Source organism: Anthonomus grandis, chromosome 19 (genome assembly GCF_022605725.1).
Source record: "Anthonomus grandis grandis chromosome 19, icAntGran1.3, whole genome shotgun sequence".
NCBI classification, from domain to species: Eukaryota; Metazoa; Arthropoda; class Insecta; order Coleoptera; family Curculionidae; genus Anthonomus; species Anthonomus grandis.
The window spans coordinates 5,138,183-5,156,100 of record NC_065564.1 but is presented as its reverse complement, the minus strand read 5'-3'; the positions used below and the strand labels follow the sequence as shown (position 1 = coordinate 5,156,100).

At 40.0% G+C, this 17,918-nt stretch overlaps 1 protein-coding gene across 4 annotated transcripts in view; it reads left to right on the top strand.

The window, feature by feature from the left end:
- Positions 1-17,918, top strand: part of LOC126747344 (discoidin domain-containing receptor tyrosine kinase B-like) — a 147,348-nt gene that overhangs the window by 40,793 nt on the left and 88,637 nt on the right. For all 4 annotated transcript variants that reach the window (XM_050455905.1, XM_050455903.1, XM_050455904.1 and 1 more), the window contains one exon: positions 11,097-11,202. In XM_050455905.1, coding sequence (XP_050311862.1) covers positions 11,097-11,202 — 106 coding nt within the window. The remainder of the gene's footprint in view (positions 1-11,096; positions 11,203-17,918) is intronic.

Below are 17,918 nucleotides of genomic sequence, written 5' to 3'. Positions count from 1 at the left end.
ACTGGACAGTATAGTGGGCGTTCAAGTATCTCGTACATCGAATATACAAAATTATTTAAATATTTTCGTTAGTTTTTGAGATATGGACACTTTTGTTCAGGCAGTCCAGTGAAAATTGTAATAAAAAAATTGTAGTGACTGTAAAAACGCTGCCAATTTATCACGGAAAATTTTAATGTTAGAGTCTTAAAAACTGGACAGTAGTGTGCGCTCAAGTGTCCTGTGTATGAGACACTAAAAATTATTGAAAGATTTTCGATTAGTTTTTGAGATATGGACAGATTTGTCCAGGCGGTCCAGTGAAAATTGCAAAAAAAAAATTAGTGTTACTGTAAGAACGCTCCTAAATTTTCACGGGAAGTTTTTAAGTTAGCGTCATAGAATCTGGACAGTAGTGGGCGCTCAAGTGTCCTGTACCTGAAACACTAAAAATTATTCAAAGCTTTTTGATCTTGATTTCATATTCCGAAATAAACAAATGAGCTTTCTATGTGGGAATTCTATTAAGGTGTCCGGGCGTTACAAAGAAGAATCGGGGCGATATATTTCCTTGGTTTATCCAGACCTGGCTGGCAAACAAAATCCATAAACGATACGGTGGCATACAAAGTAACCATCATCCATAACTCCGCTCTGGAGATAAGTGCATATATCCCATAACTCCGGTCCGCAGGCATTGTCCCTTGGACTAGACTCGATTTCCCATGCAAAACGCCAGGTAGTAAAATATACCGGGACCCACCCGCCCGTATAAAATGTGATTTAAGGGCAGTTTTCAGCACGCCACAGGGAGTTAAGGGACGACCTGTTGAAAGGGTTGGCGAGCGAGTCGTTTCTGATTAAATTAGTTAGTTTTGTACATGCATATGTGGCGATATCGCTTGGTGAATAGCGTTTTCCAGTTTTTCTTTCATACTTATTGATCCAGATCAAGTTCGAAACAATAATTCATCTGCCCGCCGCCTCATTTTACTAAAAGCAAAATAAATAATTCCGGCAGATTAATCGGGAAAGTTCGGGACTTCTAAAGCAGGTATAACTAATCCCCGTGCCTCGATTTTTTTCCTCTTTCCGAAAGAGGGAAAAATCTCTTTGTATTAATTTCAGTTTGTAAAAGTTTCCCCTCGGGAGGCTTACCGACTTTCTTAACTTTCCTCTTCGGAACGGAATTAATTTCTTATTTTTATTTTTAAATTTATACGTTGAAGCGAATTTGTTACGAAACGCCGCCCTGATGAAGCCTCAATCCTAGGAACCGACTGTCCTAATGATGATAGCCTAAAGGTAGAAACCGGTCGTTAAAGCAGATGCGCAGAAGCATGCGTTGAGGCCTTTAAAGGAATAAAGAGCGTTAATTGGGTTTGGTACTGGAGCTGCATGATTGGCCAGGAAAAACACTGGAACTTACGTCTGTGGATTTGTCCGATTTACTTAGAAAATCAATGTCGAATTCTTGATTCTTCCAGGCAGTCGGAGTCATTTATGATTTCTTCCAGGCCTTTGAGGTGCTTGGAAGTAATCAAAAATTTCTGCTACAGAGTAAAAGAAACTAGAAATTTGTGCTACAGACTAGAAGACAACGGATATGGCGGCGCCCTGATGAAGCCTCAAGCCTAGGAACCGATTGTCCTAACGATGATGGCCTAAAGGTAGAAACCGGTCGTTGAAGCGGATGCGCGCAAGCATGCGTTGAGGCCTTTAAAGGAATAAAGTGCGTCAATTGGGTTTGGTACTGGAGCTGCATGATTGGCCAGGAAAAACACTGGATCTGACGTCTGCGGATTTATCCGATTTACGGCAATTTCTTAGAAAATTAATGGCGAATTCTTGATTCTTCCAGTCATTTGACCAAAAATTTTTGCAACAGAGCTAAAGAAACTAGAAATTTGTGCTACAAACTAGAACACAATGGATATGGCTTGTAATGCCTGAAAGACTACAGGAACAGCTTCAACTACTTCGAAGGAATGATCAATTGTTTGTAATGCCTTGTAGTAAACAGGAATTACTGCTGGAGTGGCTCAGAAATGGCTTCAACTGCCTGGAAGAAATAAATAATTACTTATAGAGCCTGGAAGAAAACAGGAACCACTTACTGCTGGAAATAACTTGAACTGCCTCTAATAATTTCGGAATTTTTTTACTGAACATCCCTTTAACTGCCTGGAAGAACACCATTTGCCCCTAAAATACCCAAAGCGTTTACCAGCTGGTAATCTGGATGCAGGATACAATAAAAACTCGACAATTTAAATATTCTGTCTCTTGTTCTTTTTTACGAGTGAACTAATAAGGACAGATGCGTTCGGGAAGATAATTGTTTGCTTACAGGGACGTATATATGCCCAAAAGTGGCCCTTAACAAGACGAGCCCACCCTAATTTCAAATGTCACGGACATAAGTGCGCCCTTTTCGATATAATAGTTGGGGCAAAAAAAAAGGGAAAACAGATAAAAGGGAAAAACCAGAGGGCAGACGGGAAAAAACTTTTATGTTTTGTTTCAAGTGCGTTTTGCCTGAGTAAACATTAACGGTTTTGACAGGAATTTCACTCTTGAACGTACCGCTAAATGAGGGCCCTTTATTCGGGGATTTTCGTCATTTTATCTGATGCAGTTAATGAAAAGTGAGCGGCAAAGGAACCAGGGAGAACTGAATGACCTCCCTTTTTTATAAAAAAAAATAAAAATATACAGAACTCCCACTAAAAATTCATGCGGCGTCCTCGTTCGATCCGGTGAAAGTGGCCAAATATGTATCGCGGAAAAATCTCACATAAACCCCATAAATAAGCGCTTAACGTTTGTATTTTTTTGCAGCCCTTTCTGAGGGCAAATAAAACCGCCCTTTGAATTTTTAAGGGGGGCATTTTATCGGGATCGCGTGATCGGCAACACTGGAAACAATAAAAATGTTTTTCTCGCGTGACCCCACCGGTGTGGAAGTTCGGCAGATGTGGTCAATGCGTTTTACCCCCCTTGCCAAGGGTGGAAACCCCATTTTTGCACTACACAAACCATTTTTAAAGTCAACCCCCCTTTCCCCCTCACCCGAAACCTTTTAATTTGAAAGTTTCCCAAGATCCGCTGTTCATTTATCATGTTCGATTTTCAATTAATGCCCTCTTTGCAAATTTACTTTTCGTCGGGAAAGTTTCCTCTTTATCAGGGAGGGGGGCAAACTAATTACCCGCCCTTCTATCGGTGTTTCCGAGTAAAAAAAATCGGCACTTTTTCTCTCCCCCCCGACTTCGATTTATCACATAGAGACGTTATCCGCCGGGAAATCTAATAAAAGGTAAAACGTCATCGTAAACATCCCGGTGATCCCGATATCATCCCTTATAATGGGGTGACGGGGGAGGGGGGTGGACGCACCCTTGAAAAAATACCCCACGGGTAATAAAACAACATCGTAAATATTTGACATTGTCGAATCCGGGGGGTGGTAATAAAATTTTTAATAAGAGACCCTCGATATTAATGGGGAGCGCGGAGCGTGAAATCCAAATTTGACATTTAGAGGTGCCGGTGATGAATTATTGGGTTTTCCTTTTATTTTTATAGGATATGCTTGTATTCGCCCCTCTTGAGATTCTATAGGTTGAGGCCAATGTTTAACTAAAGCAGGTGTGGTTTCGTGCTAATTTTTCACACTCAATTTTCCAAGGATTACTTGAAAATTTTTTGAGGCACTTAAATGGGGTTTTCACTGAAAGAAAGTGCGTTTTCTAAGGAACAATTTGATATCTGAATTAGTTTTGTAGCTCTAATATTTTTTGAGCTAGAACCAGTTTGGCACTCCGAGTCCCAAGACTTATTAGACATACTTATTTTTTTTGTTTTTCGAGGATAACTTAAAGTATTTGTCAGATAGTTAAATGAGGTTTTCACTCAAAGAAAGTGAGTTTCCTGTCAAATAATTTAATATATGAACCATTTTTATAGCTCTAGTACTTTCTGAGCTAGAGCAAGTTTTGCTCTCCACGTCCCAAGACTCGGTAGATTCGAGGCTTTTCGACAAATTGAAGACTGACTATTTTGGGACATTTTCCATATAACTTCCAAGTTATTAAAGATTTTTTTATAGTTCCTTTACATGATTATATGGGGTGTCCATAGATGATTTTCGTGTAAAAAACTTGACTCTAGATAAAAAAATTGGCCTACTCAGAGCAGTTTTGGTTTTACGATAATTTGTCTATCAAATTTTTTAGTTTTTAATGGATACCTTGAAAAGTTTTTGAGATATTTAAATGAGGTTTCCCTTAAAAGAAGCATGTTTTCTAAGGAACAATTTGATATATGAACTACCTTTGTAGCTCCAATAATTTCTGAGTTAGAGTCAGTTTTCCACTCCGAGTCCCAAGACTTACTAGACATACTTATTTTTTTTGGTTTTTCGAGGATAACTTAAAATATTTTTAAGGTAGTTATATGGGGTTCTTACTCAAAGAAAGTGAGTTTCCTGTCAAATAATTTTATATATTAACCATTTTTGTAGCTTTAGTACTTTCTGAGCTAGAGCTAGTTTTGCTCTCCACGTTCCAAGACTCGGTAGATTCGAGGCTTTTGGACAAATTGAAGACTGACTATTTTGGGACATTTTCCATATAACTTCCGACCTATTAAAGATTTTTTCATAGTTCCATTACATGATTATATGGGGTGTCCATAGATGATTTTTATGTAAAAAACTTGACTCTAGATAAAAAATTGGCCTACCTAGAGCAATTTTGGTTTTACGATAATTTGTACATGAAATTTGTTAGTTTTTCATGGATAACTTAAAAACTTTTTGAGATACTTAAATGAGGTTTCCACCAAAAGAAAGTGTGTTTTCTAGGGAATAACTTATGGTATAAACCATTATTGTAGCTCCAATATTTTCTGAGTTAGAGCCAGTTTTACTCTCCACGTCTCAAGACTCAGATTTGAGGCTTTTGCAAAAAAAGTGACGACTAACTATTCTTAGACATTTTTCCATGTAACTTCCAAACTATTAAAGATTTTTGCATAATTCCTTTACAGAATTTTAGGAAGTACTCCATAGATGAATATCATGTGAAAAACTTGACTTTAGCTTAAAAATTTGTCTACATAGCGCAGTTTGGGTTTCATGATAATTTGTTCATTATATTTTTTTAATTTTTCAAAGATAACTAGAGAAATTTTTGAGATATTTAAATAGGGTTTTCACTCAAAGAAAGTCAGTTTCTTATAGAATAATTTGATATATGAACCATTTTTGTAGCTTCAACCTTTTTTGAGCTAGAGCCAGTTTTCCTTGGAAAGACCTAATGCTCATGAGGAACCAATTGAAATTTTCAACTCTTCTTGGACATTTTTTCATATAACTTCTAAACTATTAAAGATCTTTTTATAATTCCTTTACAAAATTATAGGGGGCGCTCCGTACATTAATTCTCAAAAAGAAATTCTAGGTTCTAAGGACCCAATGGACCCGAAACTTCAGATTTAATTGATGAATCGAAACAAATGCCCTCACTGACTTCCTTCTTTCATCGATAAATGAACGATTGTTCCCGTTTTAAGATTCTCGACTCGTATTATTTGCTCGGACTGGTCGCGTGTACCAGCAGCAGAAGCAAATTAAATAAAAGAAAAAAACCACCGATGAATGTGAGACAAAAGGAGATAAGCGGACGCGACCTGTCGTCCGACAAGATTTTTAAGTGGCCGTCTGAGTCCAACTGTAAAATTTGCCGATGAATGGACTTTTCGGGTACAAAAAATTGTCCGGAGTCGATAAATTGTCGGTGGAACGGGTCGAATAAGCGGCATCAAACGGGCGAGTTGCGTGCCAAACCCAAGAGGAATATTAATATTTGTGGTCTTGAGGGATGCAAAACTGCCTTATGCCAATGAGAAATGTTTATTTCTGAAGCCAAATTTCATTGAAATCAAACTTCTGGAAAATTTCTTAAGCTTTTCTAGGCAATTCCGTCCATTATTGTGGATTTTTCTACACTTTCAGTATCACGGTTAATATTTCTTTAGTTTCCATTTTTCTACTGCCTCATCCTATAACTCTCAGGCTTCCAGGCTTGAATTGCAATACTTCTAGAACCCAGGAATACGGTTCACTATTCCAGGATATTTGAAATCTTCTGGACTATTTAATTAAAAAAAAGCCTCTCCATTAATTTACATAACACGATAGGTACAAAGGGAATAAATCCGAAGAGTAAACACCGCCGAAGGCCGCTGCACTTGTAAAACGCCGACCGTGGATTTTCAACCCTTTCGCGCTCCCTCCCTTGAGGGGGGTAGAGAAAGAGATAATCCAAAAAGTGAGGCACAAGTGCGTAATTTGATCCATCTCGAGGGTAACGTGAATCCCCATCCAGACGGGTTCATTAGGGACAAGTGGTGCAAGTGTACATGATGTGGAGGGCGCGAATGCGTAAAATTTCCTACCTGTCCCGCCTCTTCTTCTTCCTCCTCTTCTTTTTTTTTATTTTTTAATTTTCAGGTTTAAATGGACGCTTTCTTGTCTCTCGACAATTCACCTCTCGCTCGCTCGTGTTCTGAATTCTTCCTATTTTTTTTTTTAATAACGCGAAGTCGTAATTAACATGACGCCTCTATTTGTCGCTAATGATGAACTCGCCTCCTTCCACCTTGATGGCTTAATGGCGGCGCCCTCTAGGCGACATTCAAAAAGTCACGTAGAGGGCACCACCGGAATATGTTTCCGCAAGATTGAAGAAATTGGCGCCAAATTCAAATTTCAAAACCGCAGCACTCTATTAAATGAATTTATTAAGGAAACCAGAGAAGCCCTTTGAACAATCTATAGACGCCCAAAAAGGGTCGAAGCCTCTTATTTAATTTCCATATAATATTCGGAAGTTTTCCTCCACCCCCTCACCCCCTTTCAACCCCATTCAAAACAAATCCTGTAAAATTACCTGAAAATCTATACAAGAGCGGAAGACGGCGGGCGAACGTTCAAAGCGAAACGAGATTTATATATGGCGGCGTATAAATAGGTGGAAACTTTGCCCGGGGGGGAGAGGGAAATTCGGAAATTTCCGAAACGGGAAACTACCGCCTAATTAAAATTATATTAACCGCGAGGCCTGATGTACTTATTCAGCGTTTAGTTTGGGTACTTCTGAATACGTGAGAATATCGCGACCATACGGCCCATTTCATTTTACTAACTTACGACAATGGTTATATACACGTTCGTTAATTAGCTATTGAAATTCTATTATGAAACTTTTAACCCTTGTAACCACCCTAAATTGAGATAGGATGGTTTCTTCACTTTTCAGTTACCTTTGGGAGTCGTGGCTTACTTGTTTCGGGAATTTGATGTTCTCTTACAGGCATTCCACGCATTTTTTGGCCTCTGTTAAGGCAGTTGAAGTTTGTTTTTGTTCACTCGTTCTTTGGATCTTTTGGATTCTCTACCAGGCAGCTGAAGTCATTTCTTCCAGGCATTTGGACCAAATTTGAATTTGTTTCAGGCATTTCGATCTCGAGTCGATTTTCAATACCACAAAATAGGCTAAAGTAATTTTTCCAAGCATTTGGAACTAAATTTATCATTTTCCGCAGACGTTCCAGGGCATATAACATGAAACACTCGAATGTTCCCCATTAATCATAGTCGATTGGAGCCAATAAAGACCATTAACTTTAAAACTGTTAAATAGACAAAGGACGGCCTGGATATGTAACAGGACGTCCGCATACGTCACGAAACAAAGCGCCACCTGATTATGGCATGATCCACGACGCTCCATTGTTACTCTGGAACAGTATCTAATTAACGTTTGATTCGTATCCAGATAGATCGAGGGTGATGGGCCCTTTCCCGTTTGATTGGCGCTTAATTAAAATAAATTCTTTCATTCGTTAATAACGGTTTCCTGGATTATCCAGCGACAGTGCAAAATAAAAAAAACGCTGTAAAACGGGCAAAACTTCCGTTTAACCGTCGACGGCCCGGATAATTATTCATCCGGCCGACTCGTAATTAAAATCTGTTTTTATTCCAGAACAACTTTACTTACTTATCATTAATTCCTTCCGCCCGATTAGGGCCCTTTGAATAAACAGGGATTTCGGGGATGAGAGAGGCGAGGGAGGGGCCTGTTCCGGGGAATAATAAAAAGTCTACGGTCGGGATGAAGGGGGAATTATTAAAGTTAATTAACAAGATGTTAACTAAGCAAGAATTTACATCAGAATAAATTATTTAATTATTCGTGGCGTAGAGGGATTTTTATTTTTATCCACTCTCTCACTCTCTTTCAGGAGAGCAACAGGAGGACTAGTTTCAGACAGCTATAGTTGCTCTGTCTTCTTTCACGATTCTATAGTTATAATAAAAAAATAACCTCAGCTTTCAGGTAGACATTTTAGCTCAAAATTCCTGGCAAAATCAAAAATCACTTCCCCTTTTTCATGGTTTTAAAGGCTTTTCCATTTAAGGCCTTCCAATCCAGGCATTTTGTTACGTACAACTTCAAATGGTGCCTGGAAGAACTGAAAAAAGTCCCTTCAACTGTCTGGAAGTAAGAAAAATAATAACAAAATTGCTGACTGTAAAACAAAATGGTGGGCAGTCAATCGACGTCCGTTAATTTGAATTTAACGAGGGCGCAACCAATGGGGCGCACCTTAGTCTATCATTGGCACTTCTTGAATTAGTTTTCAGCAATTTCCGTCGTGATAAAAATCCGCGTTCTCCTTTTATTCTTTTAGAGCACGGATTTCATAATAAAACCGAAGGAGAGTAGGAAGAAACATTTTTATTCGACACGCGCCCCTCTGAATACAAATTATACAAATAAACCGAGCCGCCGCATACCTTCGACAGATTATTACCAAGATTTTCCACGATCCGTTTCGCGCGGAAATTGAAATGGAAATTTTAATGAGATATTTAACTGATTATTGTTTCAATTTCCCGCCGAATGATGGCGACGATAATTTATTCGCGATTCGTAAATATACAGGAAACGTGTTGAGACTCCCCGTCTCGATTCTTCCTTCTAACTTTCGGGGCGCCATCTTTGAAGGAACTCGCTTGTGACGTGCGCACCATTCGTTGCGCGCTTGTCAAATTTAAATTAACGGACGTTTTTGTTTCCCCGTTAAGCAATAGATGGCTTCGGTGACTGGAAAAACTCAATATTGAGTTTTCTAACAATCTTTTACTTGCTAACGCCTGGAAAAACTTTTAATAAGCAGGAACGAACCGGAAAAAAGAACGTCATTTAGAAACGGAGGATCCGATTGTCTTTGTGCACTACTACGCAAGAAGAAATAAGACGGAATGATAAAATGACGAAAAAAAAATAAAAAGAAAGTTTTGATGTGAACGCAGGACCGGGAGCGACGTAAACGCTCCCTGAAGTTAATGCTCGGTCGGAGTTAAATGAACAAAAGGAATAAGAGGCATCATGTATCTGTCTGGAACAATAGAGGAGCTTTGGATTTCTACGGCAAAGCATGTTTTCCCACCGCATTCTTTATCCAGAAATAATAAAAAAATTATCTTTGATTTATTATCTCTGGTGGGGGAAAGGGATGAAGAGGGTCCGCTTATGAAAATTTCCATGGTTAGAGACAACGTCCAGATTTATCCTGGGAGATCCAGTCCTCCCTCCCCCTTTAGAAAACGGAGATTAGCCAGATCGATAGGGAAGGGCTCCGTCAGTGGCTGATAATAAGGGTTTGCCATTCGGAAGCTGTTAGGATAATTAGCTATTATCGTTAGTGTTGAAGATCTGATGGGGTTTTAACGAATATCTTATAGGTGCCATAGGTCATTATTCGGGTAGGGACTGTATTAGACGAGGCGGTAATCTATGGAAATAAATGTTTGAAGGGTCTATAAGAGGTTTTGCTATGTAAGGGATGAAAAGGGAAGGGTTTCCATAATGGGAAAAGTTATTTTTTATTCAAGAATTAGGCACTTGGGTTAATTTGTTGTTACTTCAAGGCATCTAGGGACAACTTTCCAACAAGCTCCCATTTTGAGGTTATGTGTAAGTAAAAATTTTGATATTTCTTTGACAATAATGACAGTTACATGTTTGTCAATCTTCATAGCATGCTGCGCTCTTCATTGCGCCTTTGTCAAATTCAAATAAACGGTCGTCTCAAAAACTGATAATTTTCAGACATTAACTGCCATCGGGTGTGCAAAATTATGCCCTAATTATTTCAGACAGTCCAGTTAATCATAGCAGATATTCCAATCTAACCTATAAACTAAACATACACGCGCCTCTCACACTATTATAACACCCAAATTGCCTCCAAAGCCTCTTGTTTAATATTTAGATTAACTCTCGCCTCGGTCCTATATTTACCCTTCCGTCCCTCTCCCCGCCTTGGCCGCCCACGATCCCTTCACCATGTCAATCCCTTACCATGATATATCCCCCCAGATTTTCACATCAACGACATCGATCTATTCTTCCATTGTTGCTTTCGCAAGGCTCCTCTTTTCACCACAGTGGGATCCCGTTTAGGCCCAACTAAATCCTTTAAGTCCTGAAGGATATACACAAAGGGAGAAGGGATTCTGGCATTTTTTCTTTTAAATATTAATAGTATACAGATTAAGTTGCTGTCCTAGAAAGAAATTGCGACCGTTGCTTTTGAATTTGACGAATGCGCAACAGAACACGCACAAGAAGACATTCCGCTTGCTATAACGGTCACTTACGTCAAAATTATGACCGTTATTTGAATTTGACAACATTGACAGTACTCGCTGCGGTCAAGCTGGTTGCCGATACACGCACCACGGTAGGCACCCTCCCGATCGTTTTTACACGATCACAGGCTTCGTCACAATATTATGCAATAATTAATTATTCAATTTTCATCATGCGTCCGCAAAAACATTAATCACAGTCGATTAAATTGAAAACTTAATTACGGAGGGCTTTATTTGCGCATCCAAAACAAAATCCGCTCCATTGTTTAACGGTAAAAATTATCCGGGTATCGGATTAAATTACATTAAATTAAAACGATTGCGGATTATATTTGCAAATTTCCATTCAGGGGAATTGAGAATTATTCGGTTTCTCCTTTTGCAGGACAATGCAGGTCGGCCTTGGGCATGGAAGAAGGGCGCATCCCTGACCACGCGATATCCGCCAGTTCATCCTACGAGGCGAAGAGCGTGGGACCTCAAAATGCGAGGTAAGTATCCCCTTTTCTCCCCTTCCCTTTCAATGTAAAAAAGAGAGAAAAAACAGTTTTTACTCCCGCACTAAAGCAGGGAAGATTAATAGAAACAGAAGTCATGCGACACTTGTCCCGGCATCGAAGAGGGTGCGAGGGCGAATGAAAAATTACCCGTTTCAACCCCGAACAGTAGCAAATGACTTTGAGGGGCCTCGCTTACCGGAGAATCAACACTTTTTTTTTACTTTTAGAGCCGCGATTTACCGTACACGCTCGGATGCATGAACGCCATTAAATTAAGTCCAAGTTGGACTTGTAAAGCGCTTTTTCTTTCACCCATTTGTTTTATTGGTTCGTGCTCGTCTGATGCGCGTATTGGTTGCGCCTTGGTTAAATTCAAAATCAACTGACATATTCGCGAATGTTCTTGGCGATAGTTCTCGCGACAGAACAAAGATGGCGGAGCAGTTAATTGTCGTTGATCTGTGACGTGACGAATCCAGGGTTGGCCTCCGGGCTCAGGGTCTTTTTAAATATTTCCAGGAAGTTGAAAAATTATTTTATTTTTTCCAGGCACTTGAGGTTATTTTTTAATCTGTCCCAAAATATCCGGTATATTTTGTAGTTCTAGGCATCTAGGGTCAGCGTTTGTTTCTTCCAGGCATTTGGAGCCATTCTGTGACTCCCAATAGACGTTTAACAGCCAGGAAAAAATAAAAAACATCTTCAATTGCCTGGACAAAATGCCTCAGATTTCCTGGATCAAATTTCTCCATGGTGCTATATTTAGTACAACTGCTGCACGATTACATTTGCTTCAATAGCCGTGTCTTTCTTTATATTTGTATACGATTGTACAGCTATTTTAAATGCCCAACAAATTAGACATTGTAACAACCCTGACGAAGTGACACCGTTGACAGCGTTTAGTGCGCGATAGATATGCGCGCTCGTCAAATTCAAAAGCAAAAACCGTTAAACTAATTGTGCTCAAAAAAGAGAGGTTCATTCGTTCGTTTATCGCGTTGAAAATTTAGCAGCGTGCACCAGAAAAGGGGGGATTTAGCGGAGAATGAGGCCAAAAAGCTGCATTTCCGGAGTTTCCGTTATCCGATCCGTGGTCCTCTCGTGTTAAACGGTGTATCGTACGTCGTCTTTGTCGGGGTTTTTCTTGTTATCTCTTAAGACCCGCGGTGAATGTTAAACGGGTTTTGTTACGTGACGTCTGTGCTGTCTGGAATAACTGTCTCTTTTAGTACAATTTGTTTTCTTGAAAAAAAGAGAGAACTTATAGGCAGTTGAGGTTACTCGTCACCTTTTTCTAGGCTTGTAATGCAAAAAATGACAGATGTACGCCAAATTAAAGCCGCCAGTTGTTTTTCTGCTGCAATTCGTCGTAGCTTAGGGCCGAACACGAAAATAGTTTAATTTAGACTTGACAATAGTTCTCAGGGCAGAACAAAGATGGCGGACCAGTCAGTTCTCGTTGATCTGTGACGTGGCGAGTTCAGGGTTGGCCTCCGGATTCAGGGTGTTCAAAACATTTTTTCCAGGCAGTTGAAAAATTATTTGATTTCGTCCAGGCATTTGGAGCTATTTTGTGAGTCCCAAGAGAAGTTTAACGGCCTGGAAAAAATACAAAATATCTTCAAACGCCTGGAAAAAGTTAACAATTACCTTCAATTGCCTGGACGAAATAAAAAATGCCTCAGATTTTTTGGATAAAATTAATCCATGCTGCTGTATTTAGTACAATTTCTGCATAATTACATTTGCTATCATTACAGCTTTGACCTGAATGTTAAATTTTGAGTATATTGGATATTGTAACAACCCTGACGAAGTGACACCGTTGACAGCGCTTAGTGCGCGATATACATGCGCGTTCGTCAAATTCAAAAGCAAAAACCGTTATCGCAATAAAATCGCTATCTGGAATTTTTTAGTACAACTTTTTTTCATAAAAGAAAGGAGCACATTTACATTTTCGAGGCCTGAGAGCCTGTAATGAAAAAATAACTGTCAAAATGGCACATATACGCCAAATTAAAGCCGCCAGTTGTTCTTCTGCTACAATTCGACGTGCCTGAGGACCCCACACGAAAATAGTTTAATTTAGCCGGGAACGGTGCCCATTACGCCGTGTGGAAACACGCGTTTTCCATCAGCCCTAAAGGGTTGAGGGGCACCCCCGGAAAAGAAAAACGGCCTGCGAACTACAACACCGGGCTCGCGTTTACGCAAATTTATGGACGTTCTAATTGCAACATTGCGCGAACGTCGCGACCAGAAATACCCCCCGCGGGGGGGAGGACCGAGAGCCCTTTTGCATGAAAAGGGTTTCGGATTGTTTATTAGTTTTCTACAACGCAAAAATCCCGCGGAAGTCGATGTATAGAAGAGAGTCGAGTGTCGCCACTCGTAGCCACGGTAACGCTGATATTATTCGCATCTAACGTAATCCCACGGCATTGAACGGAGAAAGGAGCCCCCTTCAAGGGCCCGATTTTTATCCGCCCTCGGTGCCACTCCAGCGATGACAAGTCTCGCGAAATTATGGGTAATGATGTCGTGTCTTGTATACTCTTTGCCATCGGCGATGTGCATTTGTTAACTGGGAAAAATACATGGTGGCGCAGTCTCGGTAGGATAAATCCTTTATCAATTTATTTAGAATCTTCGCTTATAATTCCTCTAAGCAATTGTTCGTTTCTTCATTGGCCTGCAAAAATGACTTAATGTCTTGTGAACGAGATCTGTGCGGTTAGACACCCTATGGGGCCACGCTTGAACTTTTAAATATAAAATTACAAAACGTAAATCACGTACAATTAGATTTCGCACCATTTAACCCGTGTATTTGCATACATAACTTCTGGGAGCCCCACGTTCGCCGAGGATTTCAATTTCCGGCCTAAAGCATATTTTCGAGGACTGTCCCCCCCCCGTTTCCTCCCCCGGGTTCCGGGGCTCTGGCTCCGGGCCAATCACGGACTTAATGAATAAAGAACGACTCCTCGCCTCGCACAATTATTATTAATAATAATAATAATAATAAGAAGATTCAGTGTGTCTCATTTCCTGTAGGAGATGAAAAAACGAACTTCTTATTGACTGTTACTGGATCAGAAGGGGATGTAAATGAGCAAAATGATTAACAACGCGCCCTTCCGGCCCGTAAGTTATATTGTCTTCACAACGAGAGGGAAACAGATACAAATTTCCTTAATTTCTGTTCCCGGGAGACGCACAAAGGGGCTGTTTGTTAAGTTTTGAAATATCTCTTTAAATTTAGGCACTTTAAATTGAATTTTCGCCGAGATTTCCATGAAAAAACAACCGAAGGAATCGAAAGTAAACAATCTCGAGGGGCAATTTTTTTGTCGGTTCTTTTATACACACCTGGACCCCCCGGAAAATACAAAATATCACGCCCCAAGATAAGCCCCCGCGATTGGTCCCGATCACGATGTTCAATTATTTTTCAGTAAGTGTTTATATAGCGGAAAGATGAAGTTCGATTGTTATTCCATAGCTGATCCAATCATCGGGAAATGCCTCCTTTAATGACAAAAGGTCGCATGGGGGGAAGCCCGAGTGGAAACCAGTGGCGCACTAATAAACGAACCGATCCTACCCAGACTGCGCCACCTGAACTGAACGGCCGTAAGTTCGGAATATCGTAGAAATTTCAATAAACGATGTGTAATTTATTGATGTTTTTTTGTCCTTATTTGTATTTACAGGCTTTTTTCATATTTAGTAAGGAAATAAAATGCTGCTGATTTTTTTTTCATAGGTTCCTGTGGGGTTCGTTTTTTCCTGGCTTTCCTATCAGGAATGCAGTGTTTTGCAATAAAAAAAATTAATTGCCTCATTCTGCTGAATACACAACAAAAAAAAAAATCCGAATTGGCAAATTTTTAGAAATCGAATTTTTTCCAGGCAATTATGGCCAAAAATCAAAAAAATACCCACAACTTCTTTATTATTCGTTTTTGGGAAAATTTTGTAGAGTACTTTTCGGTTCACATTTATAGAAAGCATCGAAAGCAAAAATAAAAAAATAAAAATTTCCCATACATTTTAAAAAAATGGCAAATTTTGAATTTTTGGTTTTTCTTGATTTTCTCACACTATAGAGGAAATAGAGTCGAAATTTCTTTTTTATAAGATAGTCCTTATTATTCCAAACAACTTTTGTAAGAACCACTTTTTTCCCGGACTAATAGATTTCTTGTAAAAAATAAAAAAGTGATTTTTCAAACAAACTCAGCTATACAATCCCCCCGTCAATTTTCAGCAAAAAAATTTGAATTTTTTCTGACCATCTTTTCGTATCACAAACATTTCATTCAAACCTCCGAGCAACGAAAATAAAGCGACTTTTTCCAAATTTACACACAATTAAATCAGAAGCACCCACGCGCTTTAAGCGTAACTTTATACACCCGGGGGCGCACTCGGTTCTCCCCAAAAACTTCCAGTTTAAAACACGCGGGGGCCCTCACACGCGTCTCTTCCCACAATGCGGAGGCCGCAGGGCCCCAATAAGGGCCGCCAATTTTCCCCAAAAGAAACTTTCCCGACCGTTTCCCCCCTCGGATAAGTGGGATCTTAGCATGTAGTTTCATATTTTTTCAAGTTTCACTGCTTTTGGAAAGATTCCAAGCGGGCATTTGCTTGGCCGGGAGTTCCAATGAACCTTCGAACCCTAAATCAGATTCCAATCGGGCCTCTGGAGCAATTGGAGGTACTTTTGGAATGATTCCAACAGTTCTGGAAAGGCCTGTATAAGCTGTGAATTTAAGTTTCTAATGGGCGTATTTTGTTCGGGATAAGTGACCTGTGCCCCCTAAAGCCTGTCCTGGCACATGGTCCCTGACTAAACAATCTTTTCCAGCTTTACCCGCCTTTTATTTTGTTAGGGAACGGGAAATTCGATAAGTTTTGCATGGTTTGCCGCAAGATTAATGAACGGTGTCTTTCAGTACACGTCTTTCTTTGCCATTACGGGTTTTAGGGCTTACAATAAGGCTTTTCCAGATAAGGAACACGCCCGCCGGCCTCGAAAACTGATAAATAACCCCCTCTATTCTTTTAAAATGCGCCGACGTTCCGCGAGAAGAAAATTGAAAATTATTTAAATTGAATACTGAGTTTTGATAAAGCCGGGGTAATTGTTTTCCTTTATGGGTAAATACAATAATAAAGGTTATGTCAAAGCGAGGGGGAGTGAGAGGGAAAAGAGGAGGCACCTCGACGCGATCGATGGGAAAAATGGAAAATGGATTCTTTTCGGGAAAACGGGACTTCAAGCACAGAGATCCCGGAGTTAATCTGGATCCGGGAAAGTGGCGTTGACAGAGGCTTGTTGTAACCAGTTTCCCGGAAATAAGCTTTAAACGCTTGTTCTTTGTCCCCCACGGAGTTTATCTTTGATTTGATTTCTTGTAGCGGCCCCACGGTTTATCCTCGGTAAGTTGTGTTTTGTTTGCAATTTAAGCTTCGTGCGACTTAGATCGGATAACCCTTGAACTTCTCAGTATGTGTTGCAGAAGACTTCCGAATGGTGTACAATGAAATTCAATTAAATAAGCGAATTTTTGCACCAGTGTTGACAATCTGGAATTATTCGGAAATTCAAGCTGCAAACTGCTACAGATTAATGAGTGTGCAAGGCTGTTGCTCATATCAGGCAGCAACCGTTGTGCAACAGAACACATTAGCCAAGGCGACTAAAAAGGAGCTCAGGGCAATCTGTAACTATTTTCCAGAGCCACAGGTTCACTTGCAACTCATTTATAGAGCGCAGTTAAATATTCCTGTGGTAAAAGCCTGGACTACAACTAAATTTATTCATGATGGAGGAGTAGGAGAAGGAGGAGCAAGAGTTTTTGACCTGAATTCCGATGGCTGGCCGGCAACGGCCCTTGACACTCATCTTGACATGGAGGATATTCGACCGGATGCCGTAAAGAGCAGTCGATTATGGTAATAATATTCATGCGGCCTTTCCAGCCCTGGGATGCCACTCGAGGACCTTATAATCCCCCGTGTCGAGGGCCCTCGCCCTAAAATAAATAATTAATTTGGTTTATTTTTAGGATGACTTTTGAGTGCATATATCTCAAAAACCCTTTGAGTAAAGTCTACTGTGTGACCCATCAAGCGTCTTGGAATTCCATGTAGAGCTCGAATATGAAACCACGGGTTTTGTCCTCAGATTCCCGTTTAATTTGCATGCGGTTAGGGGAAAATCATTAACAGAAATTACCCTCGTTTTAAAAAAAATACCCCCGTAATGGTAAAATAACAGAAAACAGGGTCCGTTTTTGTGGAAAGAACAAAGCCGCCGCCGACTACGAAATAAAAATTTCTGTTTTGCCCCGAAACGAATTTTAATTAGTTTTAAAATTAACAGTAGTTTGCCCGGGGCGTGTTTCCAGAATTTCCCCGTTTTTTCCATTATTTTTTCTTCTAAATAAATAGACAATTAACCCCTCCCTTTGAATAAGACAACTAAATTGCAGACAAAAAAATAAAATGGCAGCCATACATCCGGAGGAAAAAGTCTAAAATATTAAAAGGGGGATGTTCGATCGAGACGAATGAATATTATATTTGCCCTTTTTGCCGCCGCTTTTACGTTTGTCGGGAATATAAAAATGTAGAAAAGGGCGGCTACCCCCCCCCCCCTCACCCTACGTGATATCAAAGGAGCGCCACTC